Source organism: Gopherus flavomarginatus, chromosome 3 (genome assembly GCF_025201925.1).
Source record: "Gopherus flavomarginatus isolate rGopFla2 chromosome 3, rGopFla2.mat.asm, whole genome shotgun sequence".
Taxonomy (NCBI): domain Eukaryota; kingdom Metazoa; phylum Chordata; order Testudines; family Testudinidae; genus Gopherus; species Gopherus flavomarginatus.
In genome coordinates, this window is record NC_066619.1 from 29,715,161 (window position 1) to 29,742,928 (window position 27,768).

The 27,768-nt window shown below is 42.4% G+C and overlaps 1 protein-coding gene across 1 annotated transcript in view; it reads left to right on the top strand.

Annotated features, from left to right (window-relative positions):
* The first annotated feature begins 8,027 nt into the window (after positions 1–8,027).
* Positions 8,028–27,768, top strand: part of C7 (complement C7) — a 41,596-nt gene continuing 21,855 nt past the window's right edge. The window contains exons 1-14 of the mRNA XM_050946923.1: positions 8,028–8,256; positions 8,577–8,632; positions 9,329–9,404; positions 10,410–10,551; positions 12,763–12,904; positions 14,789–14,927; positions 17,246–17,380; positions 18,837–19,080; positions 19,835–19,948; positions 22,418–22,584; positions 23,470–23,698; positions 25,224–25,395; positions 25,819–25,906; positions 26,952–27,084. Of these exons, the coding sequence (XP_050802880.1) occupies positions 8,251–8,256; positions 8,577–8,632; positions 9,329–9,404; positions 10,410–10,551; positions 12,763–12,904; positions 14,789–14,927; positions 17,246–17,380; positions 18,837–19,080; positions 19,835–19,948; positions 22,418–22,584; positions 23,470–23,698; positions 25,224–25,395; positions 25,819–25,906; positions 26,952–27,084 (1,843 nt within the window). The 5' untranslated portion in view covers positions 8,028–8,250. The remainder of the gene's footprint in view (positions 8,257–8,576; positions 8,633–9,328; positions 9,405–10,409; positions 10,552–12,762; positions 12,905–14,788; positions 14,928–17,245; positions 17,381–18,836; positions 19,081–19,834; positions 19,949–22,417; positions 22,585–23,469; positions 23,699–25,223; positions 25,396–25,818; positions 25,907–26,951; positions 27,085–27,768) is intronic.

A 27,768-nucleotide genomic window follows, 5' to 3' on the forward strand; every position in this document is an offset into this window, starting at 1 on the left:
AGACTTCTCAGTGAAGACCGAAACAAAGAAGTCATTAAGCATCTCTGCCATTTCCAAGTCTCCCGTTACTGTTACCCCCTCCTCATTGAGCAGTGGGCCTACCCTGTCCTTAGTCTTCCTCTTGCTTCGAATGTATTGATAAAAAGTCTTCTTGTTTCCCTTTATTCCCATAGCTAGTTTGAGTTCATTTTGTGCTTTTGCTTTTCTAATCTTGCCTCTGCATTCCTGTGTTATTTGCCTATATTCATCCTTCGTGATCTGCCCTAGTTTCCATTTTTTATATGACGCCTTTTTATTTTGTAGGTCACGCAAGATCTCAAGGGTAAGCCAAGGTGGTCTTTTGCCACATTTTCTATCTTTCCTAACCATTGGAATAACTTGCTTTTGGGCCCTTAATAGCGTCCCTTTGAAAAACTGCCAACTTTCCTCAGTTGTTTTTCCCCTCAGTCTTAATTCCCATGGGACCTTGCCTATCAGCTCTCTGAGCTTACCAAAATCCGCCTTCCTGAAATCCATTGTCTCTATTCTGCTGTACTCCCTTCTACCCTTCCTTAGAATTGCAAATTCTATGATTTCATGATCACTTTCACCCAAGCTTCCTTCTACTTTCAAATTCTCAACAAGTTCCTCCCTATTTGTTAAAATCAACATAACAGATAATGAACTCAGACAAAAGTGAAGATGCAAGGTCATTTAAAGCCTTGTAACCTATGGAGAAACCTACACATCAATCCTGTAAAAGTATCAAAAGCCTTCAGGGAAATATCACAGATGTAATTATATACTGGCTAACCTTAGTTTGAATTAAAATACAGACAGCAGCATTTCATGGCATCTCCAAACTAGGCGGAATATCAGCAGTCCAGTGAATGAAGCATTATACTAACAATTCTTGTGGTGGAATTCTCATTTTGGACAAAACAATTTCTGCCTTATGGTTGGCCTTTTGCTTCTTTTTCCAGATAGTTTCACACAACACTACTTTAACAGAAAAGGGTGCCACATTGGGTACTCTTCTTAATGTATAATAAAAATCATCAGCAATGAACCTTAGTTGCTGTAATGAAAAGCTGTTGCAAAATACTTGCTAGAACAAAAACTAGTTTCACAGATTTTGTTTGGGAATACAATGGATAACGAACCTGGAAAAAATGAGTCAGGTAAAAATCAGCCATCTACGTCACATAACTTCCACTTCCCTTCAGCACAGGGATGAATTTCACTTCTTGTGAATAGTCTTATAAATTAAATACTATTTGGCCTGTGTAGATGTTTGCAAAATAAGTCTCATTAACTTTACTGGGATCAAGGCCAAGCCCATCATTATTTTTTTCCAGCAGAAAGTAGCCTTAGGCCTAGTCTAAACTACACAGTTTTGTCGACAAAAGTCAGGTTTCGTCAACAAAACAATGGAGGCATACACACAGCTATGCTCCCGCTCCCCAATTTAAACTCTCTTGCTACATAGTAAACATAATAAAACACCTCAACGAGCAACACAGAGCTTTTTGCAACAAACTTAGAGTGACGCAGTTCAGTGTAGATACTGCGCTTGCTTATGTCACCCTAAGGCAGGGTTTCTCAAACAGGGGTTGCCGCTTGTGTAGGGAAAACCCCAGGCGGGCCGGGCCACAGTGTTTACCTGCCCCGTCCGCAGGTCTGGCTGATAGCGGCTCCCACTGGCCGTGGATGGCTGCTCCGGGCCAATGGGAGCTGCTGGAAGTGGCGTGGGCCAAGGGACTTACTGGCCGTCACTTCCAGCAGCTCCCATTGGCCCAGAGCAGCTTTCCCTGCACAAGCGGCGACCCTTGTTTGAGAAACCCTGCCCTAAGGGGCCTCCAGGAGGTGTCCCACAATGCCCATCATGACAGCTCTGCTAAGCATTTCTACTCTGCTGCCCTGCAGCCAGGTACACAGGCATGTACTCCTTCCCATTTAAAGCCTCGGGAATTTTTGAAATTTCACTTCCTGTTTGCTGCATGTGGACAGCTCACGTCACATCTTTCCAGCTGACCATGTTGGCTTTCCACAGCAAATGTGCTCCGGCCTGGAGTACACTGGAGTTGCTGGATCTGTTGGATCTGTTGGGTCTGTGGGGAAAGGGGGCTGTGTCGCAGCTCTGATCTATCCATAGGAACTTAGACACCTAAGAGCAGATTGCTCGTGGCATGGATGAGAAGGGACACAAAAGGGACACGCAGCAGTGCCATGCTAAGATCAAGGACCTGACATACCAGGCATACCAGAAGGCAAATGAGGACAAACATCGCTCTGGTGTGATTTTGAAAACGTGCGGCTTCTACAAGGAGCTGCTTCTCATCCTTGTGGCAACCCTGCCAAGAGCCCTGTGGATATTTGGTGGGACTGGAGGCAGCAGCAAACAGAGTCAACTGCAAGGATGAAGTGGTGGACGAGGAGGTTGAGTTGGAGGAGGATGTGGGACAGGCGACAGGCTCGTTTGGTGGTGTGGCAAGTCAGGACTTCTTTTTGACTCCGGAGGAGTCTAGCCAGTCCCAGCAGTCCGGCTCCGGTGTTCCTGAAGTAGGAGAGGGTAGCTCATTTTGCTTTGATAGTGCCCAGTGACATGAGGTAGAGGTGTCCTTTATTTTGTTATATGGTGTACATGAGAGATGGAATAGAAATTAACAACACTAGATACTGTTTGCATCTGCTTCATATTCCCCTATGCAGCCAACCAGTAGGTCCCATGCAGAAAAGTTTGTTATTGCCCACTTAGATCTCCCCAAAATCCTCCATAGAGATCTCTAGGAAACTTTCCTGCAGATACTCTGCAATCCTCTGCCGAAGGTTCCTTGGCAGAGCTGCTTTGTTTCTTTCCCCATTGTAGAAAACTTTGCTGTGACAATCCGCAATTACTTCTGCAGGAACCAAAGAAACACACAGGTGAGCAGCATATGGACCCAGTCTGAAGCTGCATGCACGCAGGAGATGCACCCTTGCATCAGTAGTGTGATTTCAGCTTCAATCACCCCCGTTTCTTGAAAATGGTGCCAATATTCAGAATAGTGTCCCTAGGTTCTTATATTGATCCCTTCTGAACCCACCCAGACCCTTTGTTCCATCTTGCACCACCATCCCCCCCGGCCGAATTCACCATGTTTGGTGCTCTGGCCATGCTTCATGCTTGCAAGGGAAAGAGAGAAAGAGGTGTGTGTAACTTTTCTGATTCAAGACTCTGTTTATTGTTTCTTGAGGGCCAGCTCCTACACACTGGTGTAGCACCTCTGTCAGGTAAAGAAGCAAATGAAAAGGAGTTTTGCAAAGTGCTGCAATCATCAGATCAGGCCGATAGTGAACACAGAGCATGGAGAGAGACAATAAATGAAAAATTAAAAATGGATAGCCAGGAGAGTAGACAAAGCCAGAAGTGGATAATACAGGGTCAGAAGTAGATACTAAAGTTCACGGAGGACCAAATAGAGACACTAAGGTCCCTGATTGCATGGAAGGTGGAACACATATGTGCTTGACTCCCCCTGCATCCCATACCGAACTGCCTTCTTTGCCTCCCCAAACTCCCTACACACATTCCTCTTATGTTCCTGCCCATCACAATATCCCTTGCACTCCACCCTTAGGGACATTTCCCATAATGGCAGCTACATTTACACTCAGCTGTGAAATCCTCTCATCAGAGGGTGCTGCTCACTGTCATGTCCCTTGTAAGAAATGTTAATCTGTGTATTGCTGTTTAATAACAATTTAGTCTTATAAAGACAGGGATTCTTTATTTGTGACCTACACAGGGTGATTGCAACAGAAATTCATACACAGTGGCAATCGGCACATTTGCAGACTACAATTAACTTTCAGGCAGGAATCATTACAGAGGTCATTCAATGTGGCAAGTAAACAATGCTTGGCTCAATTCATTATAGAAAGACACATTACTGGAGCTCATTGTCAAAATGCTCCTTCAAAACCTCCTTGATTTGTATAGCCCCCCAACCCCTCCCACTGAGCCCCTCTAATAGCCCTAGAGTCTGGCTGCTCAAAATCAGCTGCCAGGTGATCCACTTCAATGCTCCACCTTTGGGGAAACTTTTCCCCCTTGGGAAATGTTATGCAGAGCATAGCAGGCTGCTATGACCTGAGAATATTTTCCTCATTGAGGTCTAACTGCCAAATAGGCAGCATCAGTGACCCTTTATTCTGCCAAACACATATTCAACGGTCATTCAGTACCTGCTGAGCCTGTTGTTGAAGTGCTCTGTGGTGTAAGGCTTCATGAGCCATGGGAGTAAGGGGTAGACTGGGTCTCCCAGGATCACTATGGGCATTTCCACATCCCCTATTGGAATCTCTTGGTCTGGAAAGAAAGTTCCTGCATGCTTTCTATACAGGCCGGTGTTCCTGAAGATGCGTGTGTCATGCACCTTCCTTGACCACCCTGCGTTGATGTCAGTGGAACGACCCCAATGAGTCACCAGGGCCTGCAATACCATAGAGAAGTAGCCCTTTCTGTTGATGTATTCTGTCGCAAGATGATCTGGGGTCAAAATTGGGATATGCATGCCGGCTATCGCCCCACTGCAGTTAGGGAATCCCATTGCCATAAAGCCATCTAATATTTTCTGCACATTACCCAGAGTCACAGTCCTTTGTAGCAGGAGGAGATTAATGGCCCTGCACACTTGCATCACCGCAACCTCCACAGTGGACTTCCCAACTCCAAACTGATTCATGACTGACCGGTAGCAGTCTGGAATTGCCAGCTTCCACACAGCTTCCACACAGCTGAGATGGCAGGCACAAAGTTTACAGGGGCAGTTGAAAAACAACACGCAATGCAGTCAGAAGCCCTTGGAATCATGAGATGGAGAAAACTCCTTCATGGGGCAGTGATCCCGCCCCCATTAGAACATAAGAACATACAGGGTTAGACCAACGTTCCATCTAGCCCAGTATCCTGTCTTCTGACAGTGGCCAATGCCAGGTGCTTCTGAGGGAATGAACAGAACAAGTGATCCATCCCCTGTCACCCATTCCCAGCTTCTGGCAAACAGAGGCTAAGGATACCATCTCTGCCCATCCTGGCTAATAGTCATCAATGGACCTATCCTCCATGAATTTATCTATTTCTTTTTTTTGATGCACTGCATGTAGGGCCAGCGCTTCCATTTAGGCGACCTAGGCAGTCGCCTAGGGCACCAGGATTTGGGGGGGTGGCATTTTGCCACCCTTGGCAGCAATTCGGCGGCAAGGGGGTCTTTCCATACTCTGAGTCTTCGGCAGCAATTCGGCGGTGGGTCCTTCACTCGCTCCGGGACCCACCGCTGAAGTGCCCCGAAGACCGGGAGCGCAGAAGGACCCCCCCGCCGCAGAAATGCCTCTGACTGGGAGCGCGGAAGGACCCCCCTCCTAGGGCACCAAAAACCCTGGCACCGCTCCTGACTGCATGATGCATTGCAATCCATTCCCAGAACTCCTAGCAGGAAAAGGTCGAGATTTTAACAGTGAGATTGTTACCCATGGTGCACTGCTCTCTCTGTCGGTGCTACAGCACCAACTGTGGATGTGCTCCTCCAACACAAGGAGCATTGTGTGAACATGCACAAGCAATGTATTTACAGTGGTTTATGATAGTTGTCGTAACTTAAGTTGACTTAACTCCATATTGTAGACATGGCCTTAGTGACAGAAAAAAAAGAGAAACTATGACTTTGCATTATTCTTCCATCCTATCAATTAGTTTCAAGGAGAGAAAGTGTATAGACAACAGAGAAGACTGACTTCATTGTGAGATGGTGGGGAGGAGGGAGTTACGGGGGTTGCTTGTGTAAGCAATGAGTTCAAATTGAATAAGGACCCCAAGTCCTGGATATGAGTTAAGACAAGTAAAATAATAAAGAAACAAGTACCAGGTATCTTCAAACAGTTTAGATCATGTTATCAAAAGGGTTCACCATTACAGAACCGGAAGAGTCTCTGAAGCAGGCTCCTGATACAGCTAAATTGGCTTTGGAACTGTTTTCTTTTAGCAAACAGGTCATCATCATCATCCCTGCCTTAAACAGAGAAACATGACCCCAGATCTAGGAGCAAGGAATAATTAATCTAGGAATCCACATCTAGGCAGAAGGAATGCAGGCCATACCGACAGAATGAGGGACTGTATCCTGGAAAGCAGTGACAGTGAAAAGGATTTAGGGGTCATAGTGGACAATCAGCTCAGTGCAATGATGTGGCAAAAAGGGCTAATGCATTCCTGGGATGCATAAACAGGTAAGTAGGAGTAGGGAGGTGATTTTACCTCCATATGTGGCTTTGGTGAGGCTGATACTGAAATACTGTGTATAGTTCTGGTGTCCTCATTTCAAAAATGCTGCTGAAAAATTAGAGAGAACGCAGAAAAGAGCCACAAAATGCCTCATAATAAGAGAGCTCAGTCTGTTTAGTTTGTCAATCCTAGTTCAATCAGTTTAGTTTATCATAAAGAAGGCTGAGAGGTGACTTGATTATAGTATATAAGAATCTTCACAGGGAGAAGATACTGGGTAGTAAAGCGCTCACCAATCTGAGGAGAAAGGCATAACAAGAACCAATGGCTGGTCACTGAAACCAGACAAATTCAAAATTAGAAATGAGGCACACATTTTTAACACTGAGAGTGATTAACCGTTGGAACAAACTATCATGGGAAGTAGTGCATTCTCCAGCTCTTCTCGATATCTTTACATCAAGGCTAGATGCCTTCTTAGAAGATATGCTTTAGCCAAACACAAGTTATGCTTTAGTCAAACACAAGTTTTTGAGCTCAATGCAGGGGTAAGTGGGTGAAAATTAATGGTCTGTGTCAGGGACGGCTCCAGGCATCAGGTGCTTGGGGCAGTCAATGGAAAGGGGGATGGCACGTCCAGCTCTTCGGCAGAAATTCGATAGCGAGTCCCTCAGTTCCTCTCCAGCTCTTTGAGCTGCCGCCAAAGTGCTGCCAAAGAAGAAAAGAGGGAGCGAAGGACTCACCGCTGAATTGCCACAGAAGAATAAAGCGGTGCAACTGAGCTGCTGCCGAAGTGCTGCCGGTCGGCTTTTTTTTTTTTCTTGCTTCGCCCCTTGGGACAGCAAAAAAGATGGAGCTGGCCTTGTTCTGTGTTATATAGAATGTCCGGCTAGGTATCTAAGGTTCCTTCAGGCTTTAAGCTGTGAACCTATGAATCTGCACACAGCCTCCACCTAGTGCAATGCAGAAGTTACTACATCACAGCAAGGACTTCCACTTCTCTGTAGAATGTTCATTACCCTCCTGCTGCAGAGTAATACTTCTGAAGAGCAATTGTTTTACCTTTGGATTACACTAGATTGTACAGAATCGTGTGTATCATGCAAAGAATTTCCTGGGAGGAAGAATACCTTCACCCAATCATAAGGACTTTTTCTACTTTTGGTGCAAATTAATGGAAATTTCCCCAGCTGAAACATCTTAATGGTATTTCTGGATTTGGGGGCAATTCTTGAAGAAGGGGGTGAGCACTGTGGAAGAGACGAACATAGGGAGAAAGTGAGAGGGCATGTAGGGGAAGGAATAAAATTCTCCCATAGACAAAGGTCCCAGTCCTGCAACTGCCTTCACACCGACAGCTCCCTGCATGGAGCTCCATTGAAATCAATGAGGCTTTGTGGGGCTACATGGGCATTTGAAAGATTGAGACCAAAACTTGACCCCGACCTGATTTTTCACGGTAGAAGCTGATGTGTGGAGATGAGGCTTGCTACTGCACATCACCACTAAGGATTTGTGGCCAGAATCTAAACTCAGTCGTACAGTTGCAAACCAGAGTAACTCCATCCACTGAAGAGAGTGAAGTGACTCTGAGTTTGTGTAACTGAGGTCAGAGCTGGCTTGTGGTCTCTGAAAAGTGAAAGACATTGCACAGTAGAAAAAAGGAAGAGAAACTTAGTTTTCTTTTTGTGAGTCCTTCCCATAGTTTCATGCCAGCCCTAGTTAGCATAGTCAAGCCTTGATTTATATGTATATTATTCTGTCTTTAAGACATTGAGCAGCTACAAGAACAGGCTGTTTGTGTTCCAGGAGGTGATTAAATGGGTTAAGATTAAAATTCCCTCTGTATTACTCAGTCTTTCTGTGAAAGAAAAGCAAAACAGCAAGGCAGAGAAGACTCCACAAGAGTCAGACAGACAGACTCCTCCTGCTGCTGACTTGCCCGCTAGTCCCAGAGGAGGTACAGTTCTTCCCTGGTAGTTGCTGGGTATCTGAGCGTTTCTCCTAACATGAAGGTAAGACAATCACTTAGCTAATTTCTACGAGTGAAATGAATTAGATGAAATATTAATTTAAAAAGGAAGATCCCTGGCTGAGAAATGTAATGCAATAAAACTGCAATAAAGTAGACAAACAAGAAAAAGTGGTTTGGGTGGCTAATCTGCTGAGTGTTCAGATTTCACATCATTATTAGCAGTGCCATTATTATTTATTTGCATTGGAGTTTGGCTGGAGTAAGGGTTGCCGACCAGGTCCCAGAGTTGACATAATGCGTTCAAAAGAAAAAGCAAAACAAACCAAAAATTAATTAATGTTTTCCCTCCTTCTTGTTCAGGTATTTGAGTTTTTCCTTCTGGTAGAAGTTACATGTTTCTTTCCAGTTTTTTCCAGGTGAGTATTTATTTGGAATTGTGTATGCTAAAGAATGACCATGAATTGTTTAATATACTTATATATAAATGCTTATATAGATGTGGCTGGTCCACAGCATGGGGAGAGGGTTAAAGGAATCTCTTAGCTTGTGCGCCGTGAGAGGGAAGCCACTTTCCCGATCAGCACTGTCAGTGCCGCACTCCAGTGGCGGAGGGAAGTGTGGTGACAGGTAGGCCACTTGCTCCCTCCCTTCTGAACACACTGGAAGAGCTGGCAAGCTCCAGAGGGAGCACTTCCTGGGAATTGTGCACTTCCTGGGAATTCTGGCTGAGCCTGAGAATTCCACAGGGAGCTCTGGCCTCCCCGCGATCCCCATGACACGGGGCTGTGCTGCTGACACAATCTGGCTCCCAGTGTATAGTTAAGATATGGTCTATGCGAGCATTCAGGACCGAATGTGTCCCTCTTCAGAAATAGTTTCTCCTGTCTGCTTAGTGGTTAGACAGAAGGATTGGGAGTCAGATTTATTCTTCTGTGGCAGGATGAGTGAATCCCATTGGTTTCAGTAGGAGCCCAATAAGGCCCCATATTTTTAATCAACATTCATTTAGCTGTGTCTGAAAACTTGGCTCTAATGCTTATGAATGGAGACATTGCAATTCCTTATATTTTGTTTCTGTTTTTTTAATAATGCAAAAAATAATATTGAGGCAGTCCTTCCTCTCCAGTTAATTGCCACTGGAATCCTTATGGCCCTTGGTCTGAATGTGATGGCTGCACTAAGACTCAGGTATAATGCTATTAATGCTTTTTCCTTTTGCCTTTCTTAACATGCATTTTTATAATAATTATGGTAGTATTATATCTGTAAGAGTATCAAAAGCCTAAAGCATATGATTTGTGTCTGCAAGGATGCGATATTCTAAGAGCTGACAGTGCAGAAGGAAAGGACATTGATGTTAGGATGGAGGATAATAATCATAAGCATAGCTGACTCAGCAGTTTTCATTTTGGTGATAGTTGCAAAAGATGTCCTAGTGGAAATTCAAGTAAACTCTAGTATAATTCTTCAGCTGATATCTATTGATTTCTATTAGTTTTTATTGGTTGACCCAACTGCTCCATTCCATTCCATCCCATTCCTAACAGGAATCAGTAGAAACAAGCTGAAAGTTTTCTGTGTTGGCACTTCCACTCAGGTGAGAGATATTTTTGATTTTTAGATTCTTTATTGCTTCCTTTGATAAGTCGTTAATTAGGGATAGGTGGATGGATGGGTTCAGCTTAAAAAAGGGCCAGCGTGCACTTTCTCTCAAGACTTGACATGAACCTGAATTTCTTTTGAGATGCAATAAAACTCCAGTTTGTTTAACTTTAGTTTTTGTCATTTTCCTTTGCACTTGCTTCCTCTTGGGATCGATGGCTGTTTTATTTTAGTTCTGGCAGGTCAGTTCCAAGAGTGACTGACAACATTAAAATGTTCATAAAATGCAAAGAGTACAGTATTTTCAACTGACTCGTACTAGTTGCAGTTGGCGCCTAGATTTTAGAACAGAGGAATTGGGTTGATTAGTCTACTAGGGCCAAAAAGAGTAGAGTCCTTTCTGTTAAACCATTTTTTATTGATACGTTGTTAGTTTGTAGTAACATGAGGAGTAGTGTCTTTGTTTTCAGGAAACGTAATTAAACGTTTCAATTAATTACAGCAAAGGATTTGTTGTGCTGTCATGAAAGCAGTCTAATATTTCTGCTTTAGGTTTACACTTTCTAAAGGTTTCTATTGATTTGCATTCAGATTCGCAGACGGACAATAGCAGTTTATGGCCAGTATGGGGGAAACCCCTGTGTTGGGAGTGCCTTTGAAACACGACAATGTGTTCCTACGAGAGGATGCCCAACAGAGGAGGGCTGTGGTGATAGGTTCAGGTGCTTTTCAGGTACTTTATTTTACTTTATTTTTCATAAGTTTCTGATACTTAAAGTTATGAAGAGGATTACGTAAAGGTGCTTCCTATTTATCAGACAATCACAGTATCATGGGGTAAATAAAATCAAAGGATGAAAGCTCCAGTTTTTACAGGAAAGAAATTCACAGGTCAAAAATCAGACACAGCCTTATTAATCCACTATATAGTCTTGCTGTGGTCCCTCTGTGCATATATGCCTTACCCTACTGACACATTGGAGGGACAGACCCTACCTGTCCTGGCTCTGTGCTGCACCCAGGAAGTGGCCTGCAAGTCTGGTTCCTAGGTGGGGGGGCCACAGGGCTTCGTGCGCTGCCCCGAGCACTGGCTCTGCATTCCCACTGGCCAGGAACTGCGGCCAATGGGAGCTGCAGAGGCGGTGCCTATGGGCAAGAGCAGCATGCAGAGCCACCTGCGGCACCACCGTCTAGGACCCGGACCTGCTGGCCACTTACGGGGCGCAGCGTGAGTCAGGACAGGCAGGAAGCCTGCCTTAGCCCCCTCGCTGTGCCACTGTCCGGAGCTGCTGGAGATAAGCCTGTGCCCCAACCGTGAGTCCTAATCCCCTGCCCCAGCCCTGAACCCCCCCAAACCTGGAGCCCCCTCCTGCACCCCAAACCCTCATCCCCAACCCCACTCTAGAGCCTGCACGCCCAGATGAAGCCCTCACCGCCCCCTGCACCCCAACACCCTGGCTGAGTCCGAAGCCCTTTCCCTTACCCTGAAACCCTCATTTCTGGCCCCACCCCGGAACCCATACCCCCCGTTAGAGTCCTCACCACCTCCCACACCCCAATCCCCTGCCCCAGCCCAGTGAAAGTGAGTGAGGGTGAGGGAGAGAGAGCCACCAAGAGGGGGAATGTAGTGAGTGGAGGGCCGGGCCTCGGGGAAGGGGTGGGGCAGGGGGCATGGCCTTGAGGAAGGGCCATTAGAAAGCTGGCAACCCTATTGCCAAGTCAACCAATTTAGTGAGACCCCTTTGTAACTTTTCACAGTCTGTTTTTGACTTAACTATCTTGAGTAATTTTGTATCATCTGCAAACTTTGGCACCTCACTGCTAACCCCCTTTTGCAGATCATTTATGAATATGTTGAACAGCGCTGATCCCAGACCAGTACAGACCCCTGGGGACATCTGTACTGACTTCTCTCCATTCTGAAAATGGGCTATTTATTCCTACCCTTTGTTTCCTATCTTTTCACTTGAGTGCCTGGGAATGCTTTCAGGATCATCTAATGATCCTTAATTTAATTTATTGACAAGCCTTTGTTATCTTAATCACCCTGCCTCTGTTTATAAACAAACTCCCTGCACCAAGGGCGGAAGTCATTAGTAGCCCACAACTCATCACATTCCACACTCAAGCTCTGACTCTTGGGTGCTGCTGGGTCCTTGCCCCACGGCAGGCAATTGAGGAGGGGCATGTAATGCTTAGGGCCCCACCTCCATGCGTCTCCCCTGCCCCACTATATTATTGTACATGATCACATACTATTAAGACACCAGCACTCCTGTATGCCTGCTGTTCACTGTTCAGCCTGCACACCGAGGGCCCAATTTTGCTCCTAGTTACACCAGAATAAATGGAATGATGGATTTTCTGTGTTATAATTGCATAGTTTACAACCACTGCCCACTGGCCAGTCAGCACACTGAATGAGTTAGGGTGGTGTGGAAATGATGATCCCAATTCTCCCCTCTCTTACACCAGTGTAAATCAGGAGTAACTCAACTGCCATCAGTGGAGTTACAATGGAGTAAAACTGGTCTAAAGCAGAGAAGAATCAGGCCCAATAGATGATCACATAATTAAAGGCGCATTCTAGTGTATACACTCCAGCAACCCTAGCTATGTGTTTAAAACATGTGCTGCAATGCCCTCAGTTCAATTCAAGTGTCATTTTTTAGAGACCTAGTGTTGCTTTTTGACTATTGCCAAAAATAGGATTTGAACCCTGGTCTTCCAGTGATATATCGGTCACAGAGGCAGGCCCCTGAGTCTGAGTTTTTTCTTGAGTTTCCATAATTTTTCTTAAAGCTTGTTTTTAATTAGAACTACACAAAATGAGAATGTGTGATTAAATCGGCTTATTAACATACTTTAATTTTAACTGCTGTGTATCCAGATGGACAAACATGTTTCCCCCTTTCCCCGAGATTTTTTTTTGTTTTGGTTTTAGGTCAATGCATTAGCAAATCTCTGGTGTGCAATGGAGACCAGGATTGCGAGGAAGACGGTGCTGATGAGGATCGGTGTGAAGAAAGCAGACCGGCTTGTGACATTGATAAAATGCCTCCTAATGCAGAACTTACAGGAGCTGGGTAAGCTTCTCTGCAGATCTCATCTTACCTGTTATGTCAATATCTGTGCTAGTTTAAGTTGTATTTTTGTAGCATTTTACAACAAATCTTGGCCTCTAGTTAACTTGCTCACATGCCTCAGAGGGATCAGCTCCAGATCTCAAGACTATTATTTTTACTATTTTAGTATTTATGTTAACCTTAGTGCCTAGGAGTCACAGTCATGGACCAGGACCCCATTGTGCTAGGTGCTGGACAAACAGCTGCACTAAAGAAAAGTCTCCTTTTGATAGAGTAGAATTAGGGCTCACAGTCTCTGTAGAGGGCATTCATTAAAGTGTAACACAATCTTTAAAAAAATTTTCTGAGCAGGCATTCCACCTAACAGAAGGCAGCAATGCACATGTACCGTGTATAGCACATTACGACCTCTTTCTCGCTCCCGTCTGCCAATTTAGATAGATTAAACAGATGATTGAAGGACTTCATAGCTTTGCCATATGTTCATTATGGGTATGAAATTTTCTCCTCAGATACACACATATAACTTCCATTGACTTCAAACAGAGATATGATTGCAGAATTTGGCCTTATGAGCTGAAATTTTATACTTTTATTTTATAAAAGGAGCTTAGTTCTTCCCTGACTTGCACTTTGAGTAGTCATTGACGCCTGTGTCCTGCCAATATAAAATGCAGCCAAATCAAAATGGAAGCATTTTATAATGACTTTGTATAAGTGTGTTGCTTAAACAAGGTGCATGGTGGTGGAGAATCAGGCCTAAGATCTTAATATAGGTACAATTTTTGGACAAGATTCACTACTATGATCTGGCTGCTGGGCTCTAGCTCCACTAATACAAAGCAGCTGGGAACCTGTTTTAACTGGGTTTATAGCTGTCTTGCATCACAGAAGGATCTTAAAGCAGCCAGAGTATAACTATGAATCTGGCCTTTTGATTTTGAACAATGATTTGAAACATTTGCACTTCTGCAACTTAAACACATCTTTTTAATTTGAAAAGAAATGTTGCAAACTAGTTGTCTATAACCAGGATAGGTTATAGACCGGTTTCCAAAGGCATAGCAACAGCAGTTGCTTTTTCCTTAAGGAATACTGCTGTGCAATAGCATTGTGGATCTATACTCTTTAATGACCTCAGCTACATATACAGAAGTATTAGCATAACAAAATGATTATCTTTAACTTGTTTAATGTAGCCCTATCTCCTTGAGAATGATCTTAGCTCAGACGGAATAAAGGGGAGTTTTGGTAATGGATTGGGCATTTTGCGGATATAGCTAAACATAAGCAGTTGCCATGGATATGAATGTATTGACATTAGCAGGTGTGTAATATCTGGCTAAGAGGAGTAAAAACATTATCTAAGTTGTAGTCATTGCTGACACAATTAAGAATGGCATTTTACTTTCCATACTCTAGTATGTATGTGTGGCACTTTTATGCCCATCTAGGAGTCAATAATATAGTGTCCTATTTTCTTATGTAATGGCTTGTCTACATGGTGAGTTAGCACATGGCAAGCCAGGGTGTAAATCAACAGGGCATTAGCTTGCTGCACACTAATTCACCATGTGGACTCTGCTGCAGTGCACTGAAAATTCTGTTGTACATTTTGGCATATTCCCATTTCAAACATCCGTACATCAGTGCTCACTATGGAACTTTTAGTTCACGGTAGCAGTGTCCGCATAGGTGGCTAGTCCACTGTGGATTCCCTCTCTGGCTTGCTGTGAACTAATTTGCTGACTACACAGGCCTTAAGTCCTTTTTTGATTGTTATATGCAGATGTAACTTTCTGTAGTTTTAACCTCCTGTCAACCATGCATTCTTCTCAGTGACTCTGCTGCCTTACGCTATCGTTTGTATTTTCTCTTTTGCAGCTTTGATGCCGTTTCTGGTGAGACTAGGGGAAGAGTGATTCATACTAAAAGTTTTGGTGGACAGTGCAGAAAGGTGTTTAGCGGTGATCAGAGAGAATACTACAGACTGAGTGAAAGCCTTCTTACCTACACATTCCAAGTATGTTTGCTTTACTATAGCCTTATTTTTAGAGTCATATTTAGACCTGGGAGAATAATGTGAAACATGAAAGGTTTCTTGAAAGTGGCAAGCTTCCTGGAAAGAGTTCCTTGTGGCAAACATGCACTCAGCCAGCCCCAGCTGTCTGGTGTGCTGGTTCAGTTAGATGGTGGCTCGTTCACCTGGCCAGCCTCCAAGGGGAAGTCCAAGGTTTTCACCTTATGCACCCCTAAGCACAGCATCTTCAGTTTTCCCCCCTGCCTACAGCAGTTTTAGAGAGGTAAGGTGCTCCTAGAATGCTGGCACCCCTAGGCACGTGCCTACCTAATTGCCTTTTATGATGAGATGATTGGCTCTGTGGATGAGGGAAAAGCAGTGGATGTGTTATTCCTTGACTTTAGCAAAGCTTTTGATACGATCTCCCACAGTATTCTTGCCAGCAAGTTAAAGAAGTATGGGCTGGATGAGTGGACTATAAGGTGGATAGAAAGCTGACTAGATCATCAGGCTCAAAGGGTAGTGATAGATGGCTCCATGTCTAGCTGGCAGCTGGTATCAAGTGGAGTGTCCCAAGGGTCAGTCCTGGGGCTGGTTTTGTTTAATATCTTCATTAATGATCTGGAAGATGGTGTAGATTGCACCTTTCACAAGTTTGCAGATTACACTAAACGGGAGGAGTGATAGATACACTGGAGGGTAGGGGTAGGATACAGAGGGACCTAGACAAATTAGAGGATTGGGCCTAAAGAAATGTGATGAGGTTCAACAAAAACAAATGCAGAGTCCTGCACTTAGGATGGAAGAATCCCATGTACTGCTACAGACTAGGGACTGAATGGCTAGGCAGCAGTTCTGCAGAAAAGGACCTAGGGGTTACAGTGGACGAGAAGCTGGATATGAGTCAACAGTGTTCACTTGTTGCAAGAAGGCTAACAGCATTTTGGGCTATATAAGTAGGAGCACTAGCAGGGTGGTGAAGCACCGGAATTGGTTACCTAGGGAGGTGGTGGAATCCCCTTAGAGGTTTTTAAGATCAGGTTTGGCAAAGCCCTGGCTGGGAAGATTTAATTTGGGATTGGTCCTGCTTTGAGCAGGGAGTTGGACTAGATGACCTCCTGAGGTCCCTTCCAACCCTGATATTCTATGAGTCCCCTGTGCCTAATTGGAAATCTGGCCCTGGGGAAGTCAATACTCAGAACCTCTCACAAGATTAAATCCAGAGAAAGGAGCAGTCAACACTATTGAACTGAACTGAGCAGGGTAGCTATCTCCTGAACAGGCCATGCATTCAAGGAACAGGATTGCCAACAGCGAAAAATAGTGTTAGAGATCATGTACCAGATCCTCAGCTGGTGAAATTTGGCATAGCTTTGTCAGTCAATGGAGTTATGCCAAGTTACACCAGAATTAAATACCTATCTCAGAGAACTAGAAGGGACCTTGCAAGGTCATTGAGTCCAGTCCCTTGCCTTCACAGCGGGACCAAGTACTGTCCCTGACCGATTTTTGCACCAAATCTGTAAATAGTCCCCTCAATGATTGAACTTACAACCCTGGGTTTTGCAGGCCTATGCTCAAACCACTGAGCTATCCCTCCTCCTCTAGCTTATCTGTCTACTTAGGGTTAAGTTTATCTCTTCCCAGAAAATTGTATATCTGTTTAGTAGTTTTAATCGATGTTAAATGGAGGATTTATCACTAGAAGAAAGGAACAGAACCCAGAATGTTATTGCTTAGATCAAGGTCTTGATCCTGTGCACCCTTTATTTCAATAGAAGCATTGCGTACCCATGGAATGTGTTCAACTCATTGAGGGCTTTGAGAGATTATAATAACCAAATAATGGTTAAAGTTAAGCACGTGCATAAATGTTTGCAAGATGAGTGCCAAAGTGTGGTAGACGTAGTCTTCATGTCTCAGGGTCAGATCTTTACTGAGTGCAGGGGTCTGTCCTCACTTGGTTTTCTCTGAGTATGAGCAGCTAATGCACCTGCTCATTCTTTAGAAGTATAGCATACATATGCTTCTTAGGACATTTGTAGAGACATATTACATCCTTTTCAGAGGGATGCTTTGTTCATTGTCATATCATTAATAGACTTGATCCTGCTCCTATTGACATCAGTGGGAACTGGGTCAGTCCTTAAATCCACTGCCATACTACTGGTATGTTTGTATAAAGATGTTTGCTTTATCCTATATTCATACATTATCTAGAATGTATTCAACCCAAAGAAATCTTCCTAGCCTCTCTGTGCCAGAAAGTGCATGTGCTTCTAACAACCGTTCACAAAGGACTCCATTTTCCTTTTCTCTAGGTGAAAATTCAGAATGATTTTAGCTATGAGTTTTACAACAGTAGCTGGGCTTATATGAAACACACAGTGCGCAATGTACAATCAAACAGTGGCCATGACTATTCACAAAATACACAGGAGAAAAACAGCAAAAAGGTATGTATAAACTGTCTTTTTGGCTTAGAATTTCCCATGAATGATTAAAGTCTTACTTCCTTCAATGTTGTTTTATAATTTGAACATCTTCAAGACAATTTTTTTGTTTTATCTTGGTACTTTTGGTGCAACTTTAGACAAAACAAACATAATCCCTCTAAGATCTGTACAAAGAGGTCACTAGTCTGGGTTATGTTCGTTTATTTTTTGACATTGTAATTGCTTATTATCTATTCATTTGATTTATTGGCTGCTTTTGCTGTAAGAAAAGACACTGGCCAATAACTGAATAATATTCTCCATGCCGATAATTTTCTTCTCAACAGTTCATTTAAATGTTGTTTTCTCTTTGCCTTTTTTATTACATTCCTCAGTGTTTAGAGGCAACTTTAAAAAAATCTATTCTACAATGAGGAGTTAACATTTGTTTTGCCTATCCCCAAGAAAAATTGTGTTCCAGAATTGAACTGTACTGAGAACTTTACCTACTCCTTTATAAAGTGCTTTTGTCTCCACTGTGCCTATAATTTTGAGTTAACTAAAAAGTATTAATTCAATAACTCAAGTGCTTCCCATTTGTGAGGTAATATTAGTATCTTGGGCTAAATGAACTCAGAAGCTGAAGGCTAATATGCTTTTAGCTCATAATATGATTGCCACCAAATTGACAGAAACTACTCTTCTGTTGTTAGTACACTGAAATGTGTACACTGATTACACATGTTGAGACTTACAGTAAAATATAAGCCTTATTTTGAACTTATTTAACTGGAAGAAAAGCTGAGAAGGCCATATTTATTGTGCGCGTGTATCTGAGAAACTATCACAAAGACAAGTGTGAGTGGGGAACTTATAAAGAAAAGCGTGCTCCAGACCCGTCAGGATGCAAAGAAAAGAATTTTCTGGTGCCTCAGTTTCCCTTTTGCTGAACTGCAGTACCTTTGTCTCCAGTCTGGCTCATTAAGCAGACTCTGCCAGGATCCTAATGCCTGGCAACCACCATTAACTTTTACACAGGAATATGCATTTGCCTATTTGTCCTTTTGAAGCTTTTTTTAGGAGGTAGAGAGTGAAGGAAGAATGCTGCAGTCATTAAAAAGGGCAAAAAATAGTGATTTTGTCTACCTCCCACACTATTCATATCACATTCATTCGGACAGTCCTATCACGCAAAACAGGAAACCCTATTACAGGAGGAAGAACAGAACCTCAAAGGGAAAAACAAAACAAAACAAAACAAAAATCCAGTCTCTAAAAGAAACAGACCACCTTATCACAAGAGCCATACATAAATGATAAGTCCTGAGGACAGGAGTGAATCAGAATGCAGGGGTAACATACTGAACAGTTGTAGAAACTATTGTCCATTAGCAAGTTCAGGATCCTGATGAGCTGATTGGCAGAAGCCATTTCATTTTTAAATAGCTCTATGACTGATTTATTTTCATCCCCTTAGAGTAACCACTTCATAGTTGTTGAGAATGATGTGGAAGTTGCTCAATTCATTAATAACAACCCAGAATTTCTAACTCTTACGGAGCCATTCTGGAAAGAACTTGCCAACCTTCCTGCTGTCTATGAATATAGTGCATATCGAAGATTAATTGAACATTTTGGAACTCACTTCCTGCACTCTGGATCTCTGGGAGGACACTACAAAGTTCTCTTTTATATGGATACTGAAAAAATCAAAGCAGAAGGTAGAGTACTAGAGCATTTGTTACAATGAACCAAGCGAATGAACAAGTAAAGAAACTCCTCCCTAGATCCTGTCAGCTAACAAATAAAACAAAAATAAAGAGACTGCTTTCTCACCAGTCAGTCGCCACAGACTCTCTTTATCGATAATAAACTAGAGGTGGGCTCAAGCTATTATCTTTAGATCCCGATCTGGGCGTTGAACATTCAAAGTTCAGGGAGATTTGGAATTGGGGTTCAGTGTGTTATACATTTGATTCCACACATTATAAACTTAAAGGGCCATTTGAAAAATTTGGATCTCAATCCTGGTTTGGATTTTGAACAGCCTCAAAGTTCAAAGGTGTTTGGATACAAGGTGTGATTAAAGTCCATCTCTAGCAAAGGCAGAACAAAATAAAAATAAAGCAAAGGGCAAAACTGCACATATGGTGATACTCAAACACACAGCCACGGCTGGAAGGGCAGGGGTGGGGTGAGAAAAAGGATAAATCAGAAAAAAGGAAATAAAATATCAGGCAAATACATCATTCAGCTCTCTGCCAGTATCCTTAGGCGCCGCTCTTGGATAGCTACTGGTTACTGGTAATCCTTAGCATGGGATCTGCTTTGTAGTCGTCCCCTCCTGCAAGAAAATGCTGCAGTTGTTCTATTCCTAAAGTGGGCCCTCGGTCAATGGGAGCCTCACACATGAATCCAAAAGCAGAAATTAATTTTCAGCCTACTGTCAAGGTGACTGGATCTATTTTTTTCCAGGTTTGAGTATTACAGACATGTACAAATGTTCATCATCAGGTTGGAACTTATTCATTGTAAGAAAGAAAAAGACTACCTGCTCAAAACTGGATGAACTGTTAAAATCCTCTTCAGGTAAATGATTCCACAGCACAGAGATATCTTGCACTGCAGGATATGTCAGAATGGGTTAAGTGTGGGAGATCAATAAAACAGAAGACCTTTTTAGATGTAGTTGAACCCTGACTATCTGAATGGAATTACAGGGAACATATTTGCATAAACAGGTTTCAGATAAGAGGGACTGAGTTTTCATTGTAAATGATGCATATCTGGTGACATAATCGAGATTTCAGATATAAGTGGGTTAACATTTGAGGAGCTTGGAAAAGGTATCACAATTGTCAAAATATTGTGTAAATTGGTGGAAGAGCAGAAAAAACAAATACAAACCAGTGCCTTTCATCCCTTTGGTCACTAGGCCAATCCTGGCAGGTGCTGAGCTCCAGTAGGAATGGCAAGTGCTCAGCATCTCTCAGGACAGGATAATAGGGTACTAGCCGCCATGAATTTGTCAAGAACAAATCATACCCCCCAACCCAATTTTCTTCTTTGACACGGTTACTGACCTAGTGGATAGGGGAAAAGCAGTAGATGTGATATGCCTTGATTTTAGTAAGGCTTCTGACACAGTCCCCAGGATGTTCACATATGATCTAGATTACATTACTATAAGGTGGGTGCAAAACTGGTTGAAAGACGATACTAAAAGTGGAGATATCAATTTTTCATGTCAAACTGGGGAGACCTATCTATTGGGATCCCGCAGGGGTAGTCCTGGGTCCTGTACTAGTTAATATTTTCATTAATGTCTTATAACAGAATGGAGAGTATCCTTATAAAATTTGTAGATGACACCAAGCTAAGATGGTTCACAAGCAGTTTGAAGGACAGGATGAGAATTCAATGTGATCTTGACAAATTAGAGAATTGGTCTAAAATCAACAAGATGAAATTCATTAAAGCCAAGTGCCAGCTACTACACTTGGAAGGAAAAATCAAATCCACAAATACAAAATGGGAAGTAATTGGCTAGGCAGTAGCTGAAAAGAATATAGGGGTTCTACTGGATCACAAATTGAAAATGAGCCAACAATGTGATGCAGTTGTGGAAAAGGCTAATATCATTTTGGGGTGCATTAACAGGAGTTTTGTATGTAAGACATGGGCAGTAATTTACCCTCTCTACTTGGCACTGATGAGTCCTCATCTAGAGAACTGTGTCCAGTTTTGGGTGCCATACTTTAGGAAAGATGTGGACAAATTGGAGAGAGTCCAGAGGAGAGCACCAAAAATGATAAAGGTTTAGAAAACCTGATCTGTGAGGACAGGTTAAAACACCCTGGGCTTATTTAGTCTTGAGAAAAGAAGACGGTGAGGGGGAGTATCTAATAACAGTCTCCAAATATGTTAAGGGCTGTTATAAAGAGGACTGAAGCTAGGCCAAGAAGTAATTGGCTTTATCTCCAGCAAAGCAGATTTAGGTTAGATATTAGGAAAAAATTCTAACGATAAGGGTAGTTAAACTCTGGAATAGGTTTCCAACGAGGGTGTGGAAGCCTTGTCACTGGAAATATTTAAGAGCAGGTTGGACAAACACCTATTAGGGATGGCCTAGGTTTACATGGTCTTGCTTCAGTGCAGGGGGCTGGACTAGATGTTTTCTCGAGGTCCTTTCCAGTCCTACATAGCTATGATTTTATGACAGCTGTGCCCAGCCTGACTTGATTAGAGCCCACCTTGTGGTAGATTTGTGGATAGCCTCTCTTCCACATCCCTTGAGCCATACTCATTCACAGTTGCCATGGCCCAGATCCACAAAGGTACTTAGAAGACTACGTCCCAGGTGTATGCACCAGTGTGATCAACAAACCTTCTGTTTGGCTGCTACCTAGTTCTGTAGGTGCTTAACTCACTTGGCCCTAAATTTCTACTGTAATAGTTCCATAGGTGCCTCTGGGTGCACTAATGCCTTACTCTAGGCATCAGGACATCTACCTGTTGCCCCAGAGTGATTCACAAAGTTGGGGAAGGTAGGCAGAGAAGTACCTATCTCACCGTGGGATCCAATCTGGTCGGCGTGCGCCGAGGCTGCCCACCAGAGTGGGTCCCACTCAAAATCTGGGGGGGTAGTAAGAGGAATGGTGATGGGGTGCTAACCATATAACTTTTAGCCCAGTGGTTAAAGCACTTGCCATTGGGCTAAAAGTTATAAAGTGGGCACCATCAGCACCATTTCCACCTCTTCGCATCTTTACTCACAACAGCATTTCTGCTGCAAGGAGTTGGAATGATTCCACAGCCATGCACCTTTCCCTATCTGCACTTCTGCCCTAGTCAGGTCCTCCCACGGTTGGGAAACACCATTTCAGGATTTGGCCCGCTATTGCCATTCTAGGACACATGTACTATATTACTTAAATTCTCTACTGATATGCCCTTTAATTTCTTGCACAGTTATTTGCATTATATTGTGGAATTTCTATTGCTACATGAAAACATACCAGTGCTGTTCTTCTGTATTTCTCATCCCTGAATGTGTAGGAACCAGTCATAATCAGATTAGAGGTGATCCCTATGTAGAGGGAGGAAATCCAGCGGCTGTTGCTGGCCTTGCTTATCTAGATTTGAATAATCCTGCTGGAAATAGTGAAAGATATTCCTTCTGGGCTCGATCAGTGAAATACTATCCCAGAGTAATTAAACAAAAGGTAAGACTTGGGTACTGTTTTCCTAAAACAGCTCTGAGAGGTGGGTTTATCTGAAGTTGAGACATGATTAAGCTATAGAGGTTAATCAGCACCAGTTGTAAATGGCAATAGTTTTGTATCCAGAGTGTTTTTGAAAAATTAAAATAAGAAAAATGTGCACAGGCAAAGACGACTATCTGAGAAATGGACAGTAATGAGTGGCAGTTTTACGAAATCAAAGCTCTGATCCTGCACTGCATTTTGTACACTGTAGAGCATTTTTGTACAAGAATTTTATATAAGACAACACTGCCCCTGTGCAGAACCCCAATAATTTCACTACTGCTTTGCACAAGCACAGGGGTCCAGCTGCTTATATCTCAGGGCCCAAATTGGAGCACAGTGTCAAATGAAAAAGATGAATTCTGTCGATGAGTTTGGGATTTAATGTGAGCTCTGGAAATGTGGGATTTTGTGGAAGGGCTATAGAAGCAAAAAGTATTATTGAAATTGAAATTATAAGAAATTGACATTATAATTGTTTAAAATATACAACTTCTTGGACCGGGGAAGCTCATATAGTGTATAGGTTTTTTTGCTAGTGTATCGTTTTTGAATATGTCATGACATTATTTAGCCCCAACCACACAGCCATGGCTGAACTGTGTTGAATACAGCTGAGCTGCACGTGATTTTAACAAATGTAGCACAAAGTTGGTTTTGAGTGTAGATGAGGCCTTACTTGATCTTTTCTACTCACGACAGATGAAGAGTTTTCCCTCTTTGCAAAACTGTCCACACAATATACATCTCCAAATATTGTACATGACCAACGTGTTATTAAACAGTGACACCCTTAAAATATGTAGTTTTTAAATTTAAGACATATCTGTTTATTGCATTTAGCTAACACCATTGTACGAGCTGGTAAAGGAAGTATCCTGTGCCTCAGTTAAAAGGCATTACCTGAAACTAGCCATTGAAGAGTATCTGAGTGAGAATGATCCCTGCAAATGTCGGCCATGTCAAAATGGTGGCGAACCTGCCATAGCAGGAACTCAGTGCCTGTGTTTCTGCAAACCTTATACGTTTGGAGCAGCTTGTGAACTTGGAACGCTTGTACAAGACCAACCAGGTAAGTACACATTTGTTTTGAGATTTCAAAAGTTTAAAGCATACTTTTCTGCTTGCAATGATACGGTCAGTGCTATTGCGGAGGTTGAATGTGCAAGTGATACTGGGCATCAGCTATCTGTAAAAGTCAAGTGGATTTTTGAGGGCATCAGGCTGCTACAGGACAGCGGTTAAATGAGTATGGGGAGTATTCCTCTCTGTTAGACTCTAGCTCTCTGCCTAACATTTGTATACAGCACTTTACATATTCCAAGTATTGTCTTTAACTACTGTTGACAATACTAATAACAGTGAGAGCAGTCCTGCACTGACAAGCAAATGGACTAGATGAATTAATAGATTTTTTCCATCTCTTGCTTCTCTGATTCTGTTATCCCCATTTTGCAAATAGAAAAACTGAGATGCAAAAAGATCAAGGCCAGAATTTTCAAACTTAGGTGCCTAAACACATTGATTACTATGTTGTTGTAGCAGTGTTGATCCGAGAATATGAGAGACACAAGGTAGGTGAGGTGATATCTTTTATTGGACTAACTTCTGTTGGTGAGAGAGACAAGCTTTTGAGCTTCGCAGAGCTCTTCTTCGGGTCTGGGGAAGGTAATCAAACTTAGATACTTAAGTGCACATTTAAGCACCTAAACTATTGCCCAGTTTTCAGAGCTATCCAGCACCCATAAGTACTACTGAAAAAAAAGTTAGAGTTTGTGTCATGTGCCCCTCTGATTATTTAAGTGCCTTACTTTAGGCATCTAGCTTGAAAGTTGACTTGCCCAAGATTATGTACAAAGCCAGGATTAGAACTCATGACTCAAAGTATAGTACTCAGTCCACTATATCAAAGTGCTTTTTTTCAAATTTGCCAATAGCCTAGGCTTCTACATTACTTGTGTCCCGCGATACATGAAATGACACTGATGAGTAGAGAAAAGGGAACAACTGTTCTAATGGTAATGCATTGAGGGATCAGATCTCCAAGAGGAGTATTTGTGCAGGGAGGGTATAAGAGCATAGAGATCAGTATTGGATTGCATGGGTTTATTTTAACTAATCTAAATCTGAATAAAAGTTTTGATTCAAAGAGCACCAGTGACTAATATTATGCTGGTCTTCCCCTGACAAACTGAGTTTCACAATTATTGTTTTTGCTATGCATGTAAATGAAAGTTCAATAACATTTTGGGAATGAATTAACAAAAATGAAAAATGGGTCTATTTCACGTCCTGTGAAACAGGAACACATTCAGTTTTTGTCTAGTTGTAGTATGGTGCTACATTTCTATTTACTCATTCTAGTATAAATCAGCAATGACTCCACAGAATTACACCAGTGTAAAAGCAATATAAGCAAGAAAAGACTTGATAGTCCATGATAGTGAGATCTTGGATTCAGCTCCAAGCGAATGGTTTGGGATCATCATTAGCTTTGACTGTTGTTTCCTGCTTTTAAGATAGCAGCAGCTACTAAGAGGACAATAGAATTTCCTACATATTCCTATAATGTAAAGTCTCACTCTAACATTACACAGGAGTTATTGATGGAAGGTGGAGTTGCTGGTCCTCTTGGAGTCCTTGCTCAGGAGAAAGGAAGTCCAGGAGTCGAACCTGCAATAATCCCTCACCTAGTGGAGGTGGGATATCCTGCATTGGAGAACAGTTTGAAAGCAGACAATGTGAGGATGAGGAGTTGCAACATTTTCGGTAAGTGGAAACACCTTGAGCATGAATGTAAAGTGGGAGATCTGAGGCAATTTATGATTTTGACTCAAAACGATTTGTAATTTGTTGGACTGTCACAGCAATTCAGTGGCTTTGGCTAAACCAAAGCATCAAGTTTTTGTGTTTGTTCAAGTCTGAAACAAAATGAAATTCAAGAGCTGTGACCTAGATGTGAAGTGGATCTGGAAAAAAGGGTGAAGCCTATGAGCTTAACTTCACTCTAGTCTTCACATGCTTTCTCAAAAACACATGATAAATGAGTGTAGTTTGATCATGGCTTACAGTAATGTAGACTGGCCCTGAAAAGGGGATTCTCTGTGAAGGGCAGTATTTTAGAAGAAAGAATGACTAAAAACCCTCTTGCATTTAGTAAAAATAATCACAGTTAAAATTTTTGCTTTACAGTTTGATTGAACCACACTGCTTTGATGTGTCCATAATCCCCACAGAATTCTGCTCACCTCCCCCACTCTTGGAAAATGGATTTGTTCAAGTAGGTTATAAAAAGTTCTCTTTATTACTTAATCTATGCTTGTTTTGAGCTGCAGTTAATATACTCATAGCAATTCCCCTACGACACTGTATTAGTCTTGATCAATTTAATATGATGCTGTATGAAAATCTCTTTAGCTGTTCCTCCTGGATTAAGTTTACAAGAAGTTAGCCAAGATTTATTTTATTTATTTGTAGCTCCCCATCCCTCCGCCCATACCTTTACTCCTATTTTTATTACCCGCAATGCCCAGAGTCTCCAACAGAGATCAGGGCCCCTGTTGTACAAACACATGGTAAGAGAGTCCATGCCTGAAAGAGCTTAACATTTAAAATAGACAAAGGACAGGATGGGAAAGAGGCACAGAGGGGTGAAGTGAGCTGCCACAGCAAATTGGCGGTAGAACTAGGAATAGACTCCAGGTCTCCTGACTCCAAGTCAAGTGCCCTAACTAGTGGAACACATTCTTTGTCCCCACCAGGACTCCACACATGCACAGGGGTCCAACTGCCTGCAGCAGCAGGATTGGGCCTAATCTCAGACGTGATTTAACAAGGGAGTAACAAGAGAGTTTGCAAATTCCTTGGACCAGAGATTATGTTTTATCCATGCTGTGAGGTGCCTAGCACCCTTTTGGTTGCTATGAGAAATAACTAACACTTATAGCAATACTGTAGGTTTTGGAGAAATGTGCAAGAAACATCCTTCCCTCAAATTAACTAGGAATCAGTTAAAAAAAATCTAAAATCTAATGGCCTGACCCTGAAAACCCTTACTCCACTGGGACTACCTAAATGAATAAGGCTTGAGGGATTGGACCCTAACATCTATTTTGCCATTTGTTTTTCCGGTCAATGGTTATCATCCTGCATGTACTAGTTTATCTCAGAAGATAAAGGTAAAATCCTGCAAACCATGGAATGGTATTTGCTCGGTTAATTCTGTCAGATTTCTTAGAAACCAAAAAAAAAAGTTTGATATTTTTACTGGTTATTACTCATTTTTTGTTTCACGTTCAAAGCTTCTCCTATTTATTTCCTTTCAGAACGCTGATTCCTCATATCCTGTCGGGAAAAGTGTTGTTTACGCCTGCAGAGATGGTTATTCTCTTGTTGGTGATCCTGTTGCTAAATGTGGGAAAGGTTTAAAGTGGCTCACTGGGAATATGCAATGCAAGAGTATGTTTAAATTGATTTTCACTACAAAGTACAATTGAAAGTTGACTTTTGAATCCCAGTGAAACTTTTCCCCACATCTATTTTTCAAAAATAGAGGAAAGGGCGGGGGGGGGGGGGGTGGATGTAGACAGCTGTTGTCTTCCAATTCTCAACTAGAATCAGACTTAAACTGCTTTTTTTCTTTCTTTGAATATAGAAATTGCTATAATAGAATGGACAACTGGTCCATCTGGTCTAGTTGTAAGGAAGGCAAAAACTGAACCAGAAAACTCACAGTGCACCAGGCCAAAGGTATACTGCAGGGGTAAATTTCTTCCTGACCCCCCTGAAGTCAGAGGATTGCTAGCCCTGATGATTTGAATCTTAGGTAAAATAATGGTAGTACTATTCTATGTATATAGAATTGAGGTGCTCCATACTCTTCTCCTGCTGCAGCAGAAAGTTGACTGAGATATACCCTCCTAATATATTGAATAATCCCTGCTCAAGTCTCCTTAGGAAACAAAAACTCTCCAGGTCCTAGCTAATAAGAATATGTAAGATAAGAATGGCTTTACTGGGTCAGACCAAAGGTCTGTCTAGCCCAGTATCCTGTCTACCAACAGTGGCCAGTGCCAAATGCCCTAGAGGGAGTGAACCCAACAGGCAATGATCAAGTGATCTCTCTCCTGCCATCCATCTCCA